The 15,459-nt window shown below is 41.4% G+C and overlaps 1 protein-coding gene across 6 annotated transcripts in view; it reads left to right on the top strand.

Annotated features, from left to right (window-relative positions):
- Positions 1-15,459, top strand: part of SEMA5B (semaphorin 5B) — a 267,685-nt gene that overhangs the window by 202,255 nt on the left and 49,971 nt on the right. For all 6 annotated transcript variants that reach the window (XM_077181655.1, XM_077181654.1, XM_054636287.2 and 3 more), the window contains 3 exons: positions 3,154-3,289; positions 6,743-6,950; positions 9,079-9,286. In XM_077181655.1, coding sequence (XP_077037770.1) covers positions 3,154-3,289; positions 6,743-6,950; positions 9,079-9,286 — 552 coding nt within the window. The remainder of the gene's footprint in view (positions 1-3,153; positions 3,290-6,742; positions 6,951-9,078; positions 9,287-15,459) is intronic.

Below are 15,459 nucleotides of genomic sequence, written 5' to 3'. Positions count from 1 at the left end.
ACCTCCTGGTGTGACAGGGCTTGAACTTCAGCCCTTGAAGTCACAAAGCATCAGCCCCAACTCCTTGAGCTAAAGTGCTGTTGGGAGCCTCACTGTGAGTCAACAGAGCCTGAATGTTCTTCCCCCTCTGTAAATTCCAAGAAATAGGTAAGTGTTTGGCCACCCTCATCCTCTTCCATGTTTTTTTTCTGTTCCATTGCCAATGTCAGTCAAAGTGAGCCAGCAGAGAAGCAACTAGAAAAAATAAACATGATTGAGCACTGCACCTGGACTGTGGGCTAGGGGAAGAACTGTCCTCAGATTGAAAGGCACATGAGTCATTCTTTAAAATCATTTAGAGGATATTTGCCAAACTTCCTGAGCATTAAAGGGAAATCTGGCTACTGCTTTGGGCACTTGAGCTGACCCCCTCCATTTTTTTTTTTTTTGCTGTTGGAGAGGACTTCTGTGCCCATAGTGATAATGTTTTATCTATCCATTTGCACCTTCATCCAGCCAAGAATGGAAGCTGGAAATGAGAAAACTATTAATAACTGTGTTTTATTTATCAAATTGGTGATGTTTTTGGACAATCAAAGGGGAGACATAGACTAGCTTTGGCTGGGACAGTTCTCTTCTGCTGTGTCCATCTCCCAAGTTTAACATGAGATGTGATGAGTGTTACCTGTCTCCTCAAGGGACACTTGAGCATTCTTTGTACATCAGGGATGTAGGATCTCTCTTTTATCTTTTCAATATAATATAATATGCAACATTTGTGTAATTGAAGAAATTAGTAATTGATAACAACTGAAGTTAGATCAAATAGCATTTTGGGTCTACAACACAGTGTTCTTTTAAAAGTTCAAAGAGAAAATGCCCCAATTTGTCATCCAACTAGAGAAATAATGGTAATTATTCTTTTAACTTTCACTGGGACTTATATCATGCTACATGAGCTCTGCATACCAAAGAGGGTTAATTTATGCACCAGTCTGAGATTCTTTGTGATAAAATGCCAATGCAACACAAAACTATGGTTTTGGTGGTTTTTGGTTTTTTGGTTTTTTTTTTTTTTGCTGATGTTTACAGGTATTTTTTACTTTGGAAGGTTCATGTTTATCAGTTTAGGGTCATCTTATAAAAAAGGGGAATTAGTGGTTGTGGCAACACCCACGTATAGATTTATTGCTTCATGTTATGTTATACCCAGCTGGATCAGTGGGAAAGAGAGCTTTTGGGGGAAGCTGCTGATGAAATATTTAAGATGTTTTTATTAAAATTTTCTGGGAGGTAATAGAGAAAATGTTAAAACCTCTTTGAACTTAACCCATTCTTTAAACCAGCTAGTTAGTCACAGGAGGTAGGAGGTGGGAATAAAGGAAGTTGCACTTCACACCAAAACACAGGGGCCAGCTGCACCAGTTGATGTCACTGGCTTGAGACTGGGATCAAACTTTTCATAAGGAGGCATGGGAAATATGCCAGGCCACAGATGGAAAAGAAAATGGTCCACAGATTTAATGGAAAACCTCTTTCCTTTCTCCTTTCCAGCCAAGAGAAAAGGTTAAACTATGAAGTCCTTAGCAGGTCCCTAAAAATATTCTTTTTTTTTTCTCTTTCTTTTAAGTATTTTCATTAGACTAGTGGAATTTTATTCTTTCTTCTCCTTTTTCATTTTCTCCCTCATTGTCTTTTTTTTTTCTGTGTGTGCCTCAAGGCATTTACTTGTCATCCATCATTAGGTTTGTCTTAAAGGCTGCTGTCTGTGAGCATGCACTGCATCAGCAGTGTTCAGACAAAAGTGGAGAAAGGTTTGCCTGGCATTGCTTTGACATGTTCAAAGTGAGCTACTCCATCATTCTGGGGATGCAAGGGGCAGGGGGGAGCAGAGAATGGGAAGGCAAAGCAGGAAGTTCTTCCTAATGTTGTATTGCTAGGAAGAAATATGCTGTGAAAGAATCTGTTCTTCTGCTTTCCAGCCTGGAATGGTGAAGAAAGGCTTTTTTTGTGTGTGCAAGAGAGTGTAATTATTGGTTTAGTTAAAAAAAAAAAGCAAAAAAGTGTTCTTTTCAGGGAATTCAAATTGCCTTAATTAGCAAAAAGATTCATACAGAAGGGCCTGGGTTATTTAAAAGGCACCGTGATGAATCAGTCTCTCATGCTGGCCCTATTTTTAGTTTTATTTTGATATCTTTTTCTCTAAACCGTGTAGTTTTTCTTAAAAAAAAAAAAAAAAAAAGGGAGGGGGAGGAGGGAAGAACTGGGAGCAGGTTTGAATTTCAGGTCATCACTTATCAAATGTCCCTGTGAGTCAGTTTTGTTAAGGTCACCATCTAGGAAGTGCCCTCCAACCCTCTTGAGGCAGGAGGCGATGAGCTGGCTCAGGTCCCTGCAGAAGTGAGTCCTCCTGGCCTGAAATGGAGCAGCAAAGGCCAAGTGATCTGTGTGCAGTGTGACTGGGCAGCCCAGCGTCGCTAAAACACACTCCTTTCCAAAGAGTCCTTCCCACAGCAGCACTTCCCTCATCGTGCTGTGCCTCCCCTGGCTGAGTGTGCTTCAACAGTCTGCCCCAGACAGATCCTGTTCCCACCTGGGAACACACAGAAGTGAACTGTGGTCACTTGAAAACAGAGGTTTTCATGAATTAGCCAGACCTTTTTACATGCTGAGCTGCTGTCAGAACCAGCTGGTTTGTCACTGTCACCTTTTCCCTTCCACTGCATATATATAAATATAATACTAGGTGATATATTTTATAGCTGAAGATTTCAGGAGCCTGTAGAAACAGAATTTCACCTTGAGAAATCACAACAGATTAAAAATTAGCTTGTTTGTAGATGGGTTGTTAAAAAAATTAAAGTAAAACCAGACACAAATAATCCATGCAAATTAAACTGTATTCACCTTTCTTGTCAGAACTGCTTCCATGGCCCTTTCATCTCTGACATTTTAAAACCAAACTTTAAATTCATTCTCAAAATTGTCACGCAAGTCATCTGCATTTTACAGTTTATTTATTTATTTATTTATACTCCCTATGAGATTGGTATCACTGTACATCTACCTAGCAATTTACATGTATTTTATTTGAGTGGAGTTTGATGTCTGTTATGATGAAAATGTCAATGTTCTAATGATTAAATTGATTTTTTTTCCCCTCCCCTTTTCCAGAAACAGCATAGCTGCCTCAGCAGTGTGTGCCTTCAATCTGAGTGCCATTACTCAGGCATTTAATGGCCCCTTCCGCTACCAAGAAAACCCAAGATCAGCCTGGCTGCCAACGTTGAACCCCATCCCAAATTTCCAGGTACTGCTGTTGCCCTTCAGTTTGCTGTAGTCCCTCTGATGTTCTGTCCCTTCAGGGGGTTGATTTGTGTAGGGCTCATTTTTCCAGGTAGACCCACGGTACAGATAAATTGTATTTCTCCACATTTTTGAGTGTTTTAGTCTGTGGAACTCCTTGCCACAGAATTCATGGCAAAAATTGAATGGTTTAAGGAATAATAAAAATGTTCTGGGGTTTTTTATAATAATGAATGATTTAAATCTCTGTTGCACTTATCACTGACATGTGCTCTGAGGACGTGATTCTCACAAGAGGACATAAGGCATGTCCCTTCTAGAACTGGGGAGGACTGAAAGCTGAAGCTGGACAAAGTCAAACTAGAATGGAGACAATCTATATTTTTTAAACAAGAAAGGTAATTAACCACTGTGACTCTGCAAGGAAGTGATGAATTTTCCATCACTTGATAGGGCCCCTAAGGCTACCAGTGCTTCAGTGGAAGATGAATGACTTTCTAACACATGGTAGCTCAGCCAGAAGCCATGGACATGTTGCCACAGTAACTGGTGGAAGAGGACACATGAGGATTGTCACAGGATTGTTCCTTCTCCTTTTAAAAATCTTTGAGTTTATGAATGAGCAACTTTCCAGGATTATCAGTTAAAGTAATTTTGAAAATTATAAAACAGCTTCAGTTGCTTTATCACCAGATCCAGTCAGTGTAGGGCAGAGTATGTGTATGACAGCCCTGACAACCCTGAGTCTTCTGGAGCATGAGCCCATTTTACAGCTCAGCTCCTTCCCAGAAGGGGAATCCTGGGGAGGATGCACTTTTCTTCATGTCCTTGCTTCCCCATGGCAAATCCTTTCAGCCTGATTTTCTGAATCTGGCTCTCCTTTATTATGGCAAATATGCTGAGGCTGCCTGCAAGTGCCATCTGCCTTCAAACTGATGATGTCAAGGACCTTCCAAAAAGAACTCTAGAGTTGCCTGAAATCACAGCAAGAGCAGATGGGAGACAGGTCTCTGCTGCAGGCAGGGACAGCCTTGTCTTCCTGCTGAGGAACCTGATTTCTTCTCCTGAATTCCCTCTTGGCACCTGACTGAGGGCTCCTGCCTGTATGAGGTGGGACAGGCTTGGCCTCTTGATCACCCTCTCAGCTTGGTGCATTCAAAACCAAGAAACAAAGCCCTGCTGAAGGTCCAGCCATGCCCAAACATAGCTAGGTTTTTGTTGTTCTTGGTTTGGTTTTTTTTTTTTTAATTTAAAGGGCATATTATGGCAAACTGAGAATCAAGGAATTTCTGTCCCTTGCTTGGCTAACCCAGAAGGAATAGTAAAGGACTTTGGAAGGCATTTCCATGTAGAGAAAAGTATCAGATAAAATGTGGAGTATAAAGGTTGCAGCAGCAAGATGAAAGAAAAGGGTCAGAGGAAAATAAGGAAAGGAAAAAAGAGGTATGTGGTAGACAAAAGGAAGATTGCAAGAAGAGATTAAGATGTTTTTCAAGTATAGAAGGAACAAGAGGTCAGTGAGGAGCCCTAAGGAGATGACAAGGGTAATTTAGTGACAGAAGAGGCAGATATTGCAAAAACATTAAATTAATTTTTGTGCCTCAGTGTTCACAAAGAAAGATGAGGGAAGCATGCCAGAACTTTTTTTCTTGCAGAGAGGAAGGAGAAATACTGAAGGATGCAGAAGACCAGGACAGTACAGATAATCAGGAAATTAGAACGAAACAACATTAAACCAAATCAGAGGGATGCTGCGTCAGCACATGAGCTGCCAATAGACCAAAAGAATTATCTGTGACTTGCTGAGAATAGAAAACAAAACCAACAATGACATTCCTGCTACTGGGACTCCTTTTAGGTGATGCTCTAGAAGGAAAAGTGAATGGGGAGAAAGGTATCCAAAGGAAGACAGTGGTGAGAACAAGGAGCATAGGATACAACAAAAGAGAGAGATCTAAGTACTCTTTAGAATCTGGGATGAGTCAAGAACTAAAAAAAGACCATTGCAATAGAAAAAAGTATTAAAACCCACCTGAGGACACATAAAAAACCCACAGATGTTTCCTTAATCTGGCTATTCAGGAAGATGCTTAAATTGATTTAAAAGTGACCATGTTCATAGGTTGTGAGAATCAACATAACTTCACACAACCTCTAGACTATTGTAAAGCTTAGTACACCAGCCACTGGAATCCATATTTACTGTGTGAATGTGTGTTAAATCCCTGACAACTCATTTTAGCACACAGTGGGAGAAGGGCTGCGTGGTGCACCCAGGAAAGGCAGCAATACCTCCAAGGGTTGCTGTGATGTGTATGGAGAGTGTGCACATGGGGAATTTGTACACTGCAGCTCAACTGCTGTAAATCAGCATCCTCATTAGCAGTGTTTGACTTTTCTTCAAGGAAAGCCCAAACACCTGGATCCAAAATGAGGAAAAATAAATGTGTAGGATTTTATTTCTAGTGAAATTGCTCAGGTGTGAGTTTCATTTAGTGAGTAGTGAAGTTGTTCATCAACTGAGTATGGGATTTGGCAGGATTTGGTTGTACCACTGTCTCCCATGGTCTTGGGAAGATAAATAGCCAGTCACCCTGCTGCCTTTTGGAGTGATAAATTTTTTGCCCTCCAGGCATGATATTGTAGGGAAGAGTGAGATCCAGCCCCAAGAATTGACATGGACCAAAAAAGTAGCACTAGCTTTTGAAAATATTGAGTTATAGAGATTAATCTAAGATGGCAGCTCAGGCCTTAAAATGCATTATCTGCTGGTTTAAAAGACACAAGATGTGCTGTTTTAATTCCCAGTTCTTGCTGTACAAGGGAATTGAGTCCTGTTTCAGTGCCTCCCTTGGTGCTGGAGGATGGGTAGTCATGGCTTGATCTGGTATTTGCTGTTAGGAGAAAAGGGGTGGGGGGAGCTTGTTGTGAACATGCCTTGCTTCAGATGCAGCTGGGGGAGCCTGTCCAGAGGGGAGCACATCAAAGAAAAGCAATGTGGCAAGTTTAGCTCTTTGCAAAACCAGTCCATTTTTAGGTTTTTTAAACTCCAGGTTTTGTTCATTGTACAGACTGAGATGCTAGGTAGTGTCTGAAATATTTTAAGGATTTATCATCACAAAAACTTTCTCTCCACTGCCACCTTTAAATGTTTCTACTGCTAGTTTTAATTCTTTCTTTTTCTCCATGGTTTGTTGAAGGCTTTTGTCCTTCTGTTGTGCTGGTTGAGGGTATCACAAGGGAATGAAACTCCACATTGCTGGTCAGTGGACCTAGGAGAAAGGTTTTCATAGAGTGGGCTAAAGGCCAAATCTGGGCTAAGGAGCTATGATCAGGCTACGTGCCTGATCCTGTGACCCTCACACAGACCCACCTCCCCAGGAAATCAACAGGACATGAGTTTCCATGCTGGGCTGGGTAGATGATGCACTTTCTGAAATGCAGTTTTCTGGTTTAGTGTGGGACACTGAATGATGACAGCCCTAACGAGAACCTGACGGAGAGAGTTCTGCAGGACGCTCAGCGCCTGTTCCTGATGAACGACGTGGTGCAGCCAGTGACCGTGGATCCCTACGTGACTCAGGACAGCATTCGCTTTTCCAAACTGGTGGTTGATATTGTTCAGGGGAAGGACACTCTCTACCATGTCATGTATATTGGAACAGGTAAGAGTGTGAGGGCTTTGAACAGTTCCTCCTGCTTGCTTGTAGACCTAGCAGCCCTGGGAGTCCAATTGGGAAGTCCTTACACAGTTGTCATTCAATATGATTTTGGTACAAAACTGCATGGAAGTTGTTTGCCTGAGTAAATTAAAACAGGATGGAGGACTTGAGGCAGAGTCCCAAGTGATCAGACTATAAATCTCCATTGTGTTTAAAAAGAACAATAATATTTTCTCCCTCTAATAAAAACACATTTCAACTAATCAGGCTAATAAATAACAGTGAGGAAGAGCAGAGATGGTGGAATGCTCATGTGGTTTCATGCATGTCAGTTGCCTCTTAGTGCTATGACAGACCCGTCTCTAAATAAGCAGTAATAATGCATAACCTCCAGGCTTGCCCGGGGATTTAATTGTGTCTTTCTTTGCACTTTCACGGTCCCACTGGTGTATATACAGGGGACTGTAGCATGGTCCCCTCCCAGTGCTTTTGGGAATGGGCATTCACTGAAGTTTAAGGCAGATAGGGAAGCTGAGTGCTTTTTTTGTGGGAGTATAGCAAGCCAGTGGTAGAATTAAGTGTATGATTTAGGCTCTTGATTTTGACTTCCATCCACTAATTAGCAGAACCTGTTGCCTCTTCTGAAAAGCACAGGTATCTTGGATAAGTGAAAATGCTGAAGAAGGACAATGTGTTATAAATGGTTGTCTTAGCCCATAGTAATACTAATGATAGAGGTTAAATTAAATAGTTTGATTAATCAGAGCATATGGCCAGCTTCATGGGTATAATGTTGTTATCCTCTGCAGCAGAAGCTTTGACTTTAAAATAAGATGGATAGTTTCCATAAGTGTTCATTTAATCCTACATCTGAATGCAGAGTCATTGCCTTATTCTCATGTTTAGGAGAATGGATCTTCAGGACTGTGTTATAATTTTTTTTAACTTTTACCACCACTTATTTCAAAAGTAATTGTCTTGGTTTATTATTTATATGTTCTAGCAACACTCCCAGTATGGGAACTCCTTGAACATTGATTATGATGAGAGGATTGTACTTAAATGGAAATTCAACATGATTCTGCCAATATGATATCTTGATATTTAAAATGAGGGGTCCAAGCTACAAAGCCTTACAGAAAGTTGGAATACTTCCTGCCTCATATCATTAGTGTAGAAAGGTCCAATGCCATAACCTTAACTACTTACTCTTGTTTGCGTTATGGCCCTGGTTAGTGGTGGCTGAAGAGTAAGATCTGCTGAAAATGTTTAAACCTGTGAAATGCTTCAGTAGAGGCAGCCCTGAGCACAAACTCAGTCCTGAGACTAACTGAGCCCAAACTTTTGTCTTGTTCCACATGTAAGTGAAAGGGAAACTTCACATGGTGGCCAACCCCAACATTATAAATTGCTGAGCTTTGGCACCAGTGCAGAAGTTACTGGAACAGAAAGATTAAGTTTCATGAACCATCCGGCTGACAGTCCTCTTGGGAGTATCAGTGAAAAGTGGTGTGCATTAATCTCCCACAGCTTAGCAGATCTTTAAATTGTTTATCTAAGAGCACTGTGAGCACAAACATGTATGTTTCTGTGTATGCGCTCCTCATGCCATAACATCCCCTTGTCAAGCTGGCTTCTTCCAGGAAGAGGATCAATTAGGTCTGTGACCCATGCAGTCATTATGGAGGCCTCAGAGATTTCCAGCAGGGCTGCTGCATCTGTTGTCATTTGTCATGACATCAAATCACACTAATCTGCTCCATAAACCACTAGAAATACAGACTAAAGGCACCAGAAATGATTCTTGCCATTCTGGGTCACCTTGCTCTGTAACTCTCTGGTAACGGGACCAGACTCCCCTGCCTCAGTGCTCCAACTGGGAAAAACTGCCAGGTGCTCACTGTCCAGATGGTTCCCATCCTTCTGAATTCCCATTTAAGTGCATTCTCAGGTGGTTTCTGCTGAGGATTGTAACGATATAGCTGGAGCTCTCTACCATGGGCAGCAGGTGACCCAGAACTAGATTAAACCAGCTCTGTAAAGGTGACACTAATATTTCCCTCTTTAGGCAGGTATGCAATGAGGCCACTGCCTCTAAGATTTACTTGTGCCTTGTTTCTTGTTCTATTAGAGTATGGCACCATCCTGAAGGCCCTTTCTACCACCAACAGGAGTCTGAGGAGTTGTTATTTAGAGGAAATGCAGATCCTCCCTGATGGACAACAGGAAGCAATCAAGAGTCTCCAAATCCTACACAGCGACAGGTCGCTCTTTGTGGGTCTAAATAATGGAGTGCTAAAAATTCCTTTGGAGAGATGCTCCATGTACAGAACAGAAGGGTAAGTAAATTTACAGCTCTAATATATCCCTGCTGGAGTGCATCTCCTGACAGATACATGCATAACAGGAGCAATGAGGATAAGCAATATAAGCTTTTTTTTTTTTTTTTTTTTGGTAAATGTTAATTAGTCCTCTTCAGAAATTAATCATATGTTTACCAAGTAAGGGTTTACAATATTTACTTCTGCTTTTGTGGGGTTTTTTCAACATCATATTATAGTGTTGCTTTTATTAAGTCCATGTGTTTTCCTGGTGGTTCTTATTGGCAGTATGGCTGAGGGTTTTTGAATTTGGGTTGCAGCCAGCCTTTCCTTGCTTATCGGAGTGATCACCTCTCAAACATAGGATTAGGCAGGGCTGGGCTCTGTGGCAACTTGTTATTGCTTTTGGAAATCAATAGTTCATCTCAACTATGTGTGACACCTCTTACACCTGGATAGATTCTGTGCCTTGATTCTACCTTATAAAGGGAGTAGGAAAAATGACTTTTTCTAATTGTCTGCCTTGGCTCCAGAGCAATCTTCTACACAGGACTATAGAAGGTTTTTGCATCCAAATGGTGCCTCTCCATTTAAGCAGGTGAAAATGTGATAGCAGCTGTTTGAGACAGATGCTGAAATATTCTCACTGGGTGCTGTGGGCATTTACTTGTTTACATCTCTTTAAAATACTTTTCCTTCTCCTCTCATACTTTTGCCTTGCTTCTCTCTGTGAGAGTTTTGTGTGAAACTGATGTCCTCTGTGCTAGACAAGAGGAAGGATTTTGTTAGCAACATTTAAACAGATTCCCTCTTCCATGGCCTACTGCAAGATGTCCCTGTTCTCCTGCCAAAAAAACTGATATAGAAAATGTCACCTTAACTTTATTTTCAACAAGTAGAGTTTATCTATCAGCTTGTCTAAATCCATGCATGTCTAAAACAGACGGACACAAAAGTGTTTAGTAAGAGAAAACCACAGCTGGAAAATGCCATCCTTTCCTTAGCCCTTAAAAGCAGAGATTTTAAAAGGTAGAACATAACAGCTGTCCTTTTCAGGCTGTCCTGTAGTCTCAGTCTGAGAATATTTATGTGTGTATACATATATATGATCCAGTTTCAAGAGAAATGAGTTCTTCCTTTCCTTTCCCCTTCCTAATCTTGAGTTCAGCTTTCCAGTAATTTATAGATGCTGTCCTATTTTCAGCCTGCCCAAGTACTTTGTATGACACTTCCATTAAAATTCAAATGTTGGATGTTTGCTGAATTGCCTTAAAATGGGGCAAGCTAGAAAAAAGAAGTGACTGGAGAGCAGACAGGTGGGTTATCTCACAGGACCACCATATTTAGGTCCTGGAGGCTGCAGAGCAGCCTTGTATAAGCTTATCCCAGCAAAACAAAAACCTGTCCTCACAGAGGTTCCCTTGCCTGCTGGTGACCAAAAGCAGCCTCAGTTTTATGCACTGTATGGCACTGAAGCCTGGCTGAAATTACTGGGAAGTTTGTGTACCACTGCTGGTTTTTTTCTAAAACAAACTTCCTGGAGGCAATTTTGAGTGAAATGAGAAAACGGCCCAGTTCTTCAGGGTTGGGAGATTCAAATTTTGCCTCCATTGACTAGTTTCATGCTAGAAATCATCATCTGGGCAATAGCAAGGTACATTAGATAGGTCCTGATGGCATGGTGGGGTGTGATGTGGGAGGCCAGAATTTGCTGAATTTGAGTGCTGACAATTTAGTGTTCTTGTGTACCTTGCAAACCATCCTTGTGAGTGAGTCTTGTGCATTTGGAAAAAGGAAGGAAAAAAAATGCAGGAAAGCCAAGAAATTCCATCATTTATTTATTTGTTTGAGAGAATGTTTATGATATTATTGTTACATTTTAGACTTAGAGTTTCCCTTTTTTATTTTTTTTTATCTAGGAAATTTTCAAGTGCAAATTTTTCAGCTGCAGGTGTTGGAACCCTTCCCCCCTCCTTAGCATCCTGGCTATGTAGGTGATAAGTCAATTTGACCTCCTTTGTATTTCTTTCAATCCTGAACAATATCAAGAAGGATATTTTAATTTCCTCCAGTGCATTCCACCTGGCACTTCTCCTGGGCTGTGATTTATTGCTTATTGTTGTGTCTATATTTAATACCCGCCAATATTCAGCCACTATGGGTAGAAGGGCTCCCGCCCCTACAATACTCCCTGCTTACTTTTTTGTTGTGCTGTGACTTCGTGACTGGCCTCCTTGAAAAGCTCTGGTTTCAGCAGCTTTTATAATGTAATTGTTGTGGTGGGGCGGCTCGGGAAGCTTGGAGGTGATGGAGAGAATTTGTGCCTCCCAGGCAGGAATACCGAGTTGTTCGTTGTAGGCTCTGCCTTCTCTTATCAGGAAACTTTTCAGCCTTTTAGACCCTGGGGGCTGATGTGGGTTTATGATTGCTGATACAGAGCTGTTGCCTTCAACCTGCCTTCCTCTTCCTCCTCCTCCTCCTCCCTGGAACAGGAATCGTATCGAGAGAAAATTGACCCTAGCATTGATCACGACCAGCGATCTTTGCTGCTCTGCAGCTTTAAAACCTCGGGGCTTGCTACTGAGGCTCAGAATTGGGGCAGAGGGAAAAACAGCAGCAAACAGCAAACAGGAAGATGGAAAGGGATAAGAATTTCTGCCATCTCCTTTACTGTTTGTTTATTGACACGGCACCAATTTAATCTCTTAAATGGTGACCAGTAAGTCAGCCCCGTGTCTTGATGTAGTGGGTGTCTGAGCAGTGTTTTGTGTGTGCCCACTGACCTGTCTCAGTCTGTCTTTTCAGAACAGCCACTCTTAGCAACAGGGACACAGGAAGACATCTGTAATGTCAGCTGCCCAAATTTACAGGCTGGACTTGGCTGCAGGGTGTGCGTCTGTGTTTCTGGTGTTTGTCTTTCCTGCTCTCCTGAGTGCTGCCGTTCCCCACTCACTGGAGACTCTTAGGAAGATGTCCAACATGAGCAAAACCTACAAGCCCTTTGAATATGCAGAATGTTTTGAAGGTTGCTTTGCTGGGTGGTAGTTTGGCTGTGCTTGCTGCTGAATTTTGCATGGCTTTGAAATCTTTGTAACTTCCCTGCAATTTTCAAATGAGCTTCAATTTTTTTACTTCAAGTTGCCCCCAAGCTTTGGTGAGGAATATTTGAAGAACCAGTACTGCAACCAATACTGACACCACTGTATCTTTAGAATGTGCCTGAACAAAATCCCAAATCTGAATTTCAGAGCTGAGGACTTCAGATCTGCAGCATTATTTTCAGGTGGGATGTATCTGTAAGGCATAGTTTAGTAATTTTTTTCAAAGGCTGAGGTGCAGTTATGCATTTTTAGAATTGCAATCAGACAGATAGGAAAATGAAGCTGGTTGTTACAAGGAATAGTTTATGATCTCTTTCTGTTGACTCTTTGCAGCATCAGAACCATGGGCCTCTGAGCACATGGAAACCCTGAGGTGGGCCAAGGATTTTGATTACACATTTAAATGAGGAAAAGAAAATGTTTGGAAATAAGACCAGACAGCCTCTTGAATACCCACTCCTTCTCCTCTCCCTGTCCTGAGCAGTTTATTTTAATGCACTTTATTTTGATGTTCATTTCTTCCTCTTTCTCCTTCCATAATTTTTTTCTGCATAAAACTTGCAGTTATCATGAAGCAGGTTGCAGTTTTGGACGTACAGCATGGTTCTGGGGATAGTTTGGCTTGCCTGTGCTCTCCCTGCCGTGCTATAGGCATCTCCCAGGTTGTGGCAGTGCCACCTCAGGTTACCTTCATGCAGTGTGGATCCTCCTGCTTCCAGAGCCAGGTCCTCTTGCATGCAGCTATGACATGCTCTTACCTGAACCCTCGCCTGCTTTTTGACTGGATTGTAGGAATTTGCTCTTGAGTGATGGTGAGTTTTTGCCCTCTTATTTGGCCTAAATTCTTCTGAACATCCCCTCCAGCCATGGTACTTAATGCAAAGCTGGCAGAAATGACTCAGCTGACGAGGACTCTTATTTGCTGACTTGATATCCGTGAGAGAAGCACAGCTCACCTCTAAATAGCTCTGGGCCAGTGATCACACAAACTAAGTACATATAGGTGAGTAACTCCTGAAATGGCTCCAGGGAGTTTTTGGAAGAAAAGGGTCAGCAGCTACACTAAAGAAGCAGAGAGTTTTCTGCCCTCTTTGTCTCTCTCCAAAGTGTTACTGTAGCTCCAAGCACAATCACTGTACCACCTCCACCTTTGAGGGCTTTGAGCTATCACATGGAAGATTGCTTTGGAGTTTAATGGTACATTCTTCTTTTTTTTTTTTAAGCCTTATATGAGGTAAAATCCTCTGTAACAAAGGAGTGAAGCACTTAAATGTAGGATTCTAAAACCTGAATTACAGGATTACCATATTTCAGGACTAAAGCTATTGGGGAATTTAGTTTGGAGAAATAACATAGTCTGGGAAGAGGTAAAAAAATTTTCCTGGAAATCCTCTAACTTCTTCATCAGAATGATGATAGTTCCTTGAAAGACAAGCAATAAACTATTGTTGGGTAAAAAGAAAAATGTTTAAAAAGGTAGGGGAGGGAACAACAGGGACACTTGCTCAGTGGAGCCCAGCATCCAGCAGATCGCTGAGGCGACACTGATGGCCAGATTGCTCATCAAAGATCTTGAAAATCCAACACTTTTTCTTAGCTGAGGCTGTTGAAAATCTGGCCCAGATTTTGTTTTGAAGATCTTCTGCCTGAGAGTTTAAAAAAATATTCAGCACATTGAGTATCCGTTTAAAAATAGAGGCAAAAGGAAAGGTAACAGACTACAAAAATGTTGTGATAAAGCTTAATCATTAATTTCCATCTGTTCTGGCTGATATGGCCTCTCCACAATTAAGGGAATTAGCTAATTATTGTATCACCAATAATGCTGAAAAGCTTTGGAAGACTTCATAGGCAGAAAGGAGAGTGCTCAGCCCAATGTTTTGTCATCCACAGTATCCAATAATACATCAGAATAAATCACTAAACATCTGGTTTGACATTCTGGTTGCATTTAAGAAAATAGCGAGACTCCCACTGACAAAGAATGAAGACATCAAACAGAACCATGATCACTAAAGCTCTTGGAAAGAATGAAGTTTGTAGATGAAATGGATCTGTGTTCTTTAAATAGAAGTACAAAATTATACCATTTTCTCTATCCTGACAACACATTTGCATCTGCTGTAGCAGGCAATTACTCCCATTTTCTTTAATGTAGCTGTTTATATATGTAAAGTTAAGTGCATCCATACTATTTGCAGGATATGGACGTCTAAGGTTTGAAGGGATGGTAAGGTCTAAGGAATGTGGCTTTCGGAATAGCAGTCAAAGAGCTTCACTTGAATGGTCTGGGAAAGGAATGTGTCTGAAATTGGAAATAAAAAGCAGACAAGGATAAGCAGTGAGGTAGTGAGCTGGGGCATGTTTCCTGTAAGATGCCAGAGAGATTGGTTTTCAGTTTCATCTTATTTGACATTATCTTTAATGGCATGGAAGAAAGAAAATAGCATACTTTGTAGATGGCATTTAAGTATGAAGGAATCACAAATTATAGTGAGGAGAGAAATGCAGTGCAGGGCCAGCAGGGAAAGCAGCAAGAGGCTGAGTTTGAGGAATAAGCCTGTGCTCAGATTTCTGGTGTATGTGCTGCTGAAAAAGAGACAGGATACAAAATAGGAAGGGGCTAATTCATCTGCTCCCAACCAGATGAATTATTACAGTTTTTCTCATTTTTACTAAATGCTCAAACCAATTACATGTATTATATTAATTTTAAGCAGCCTGTGCACTTTTAGGCTCCCACTTTTAGTTCTGAAGTCTGGAAATGACCCTGAGTGAACAGAAGCGGAATTTAGCAGTAGCTGGAGTCCAGAGTAATACAATTGCTGAAACAGACAAAGGTCATTTCAGAAGAAGCCAAACAAAATCAGCTGATTTCAGGACTCACTTCCTTTTGTCTCCTTCCTATGATTGGGTTGCCAAGTCGTTTCGGGTTTGCCAGGAGGGAGGATACAGGTTGAACATGCCAGGGCTTTTGTTTGCTCCCTATTTTTAAAGCATCCTGCCAACAGGACTTAGGAACAGTTTAGTGTACGGATCCTTTTACCTCTAGGAGGTTGGCTGTAGGCCAGCTCAGATCAATGCTGTCTA

The sequence above is a fragment of the Agelaius phoeniceus genome, chromosome 7 (genome assembly GCF_051311805.1).
Source record: "Agelaius phoeniceus isolate bAgePho1 chromosome 7, bAgePho1.hap1, whole genome shotgun sequence".
NCBI classification, from domain to species: Eukaryota; Metazoa; Chordata; class Aves; order Passeriformes; family Icteridae; genus Agelaius; species Agelaius phoeniceus.
Note: the sequence above shows the minus strand (reverse complement) of the source record. Positions and strands in the feature narration are given on the sequence as shown.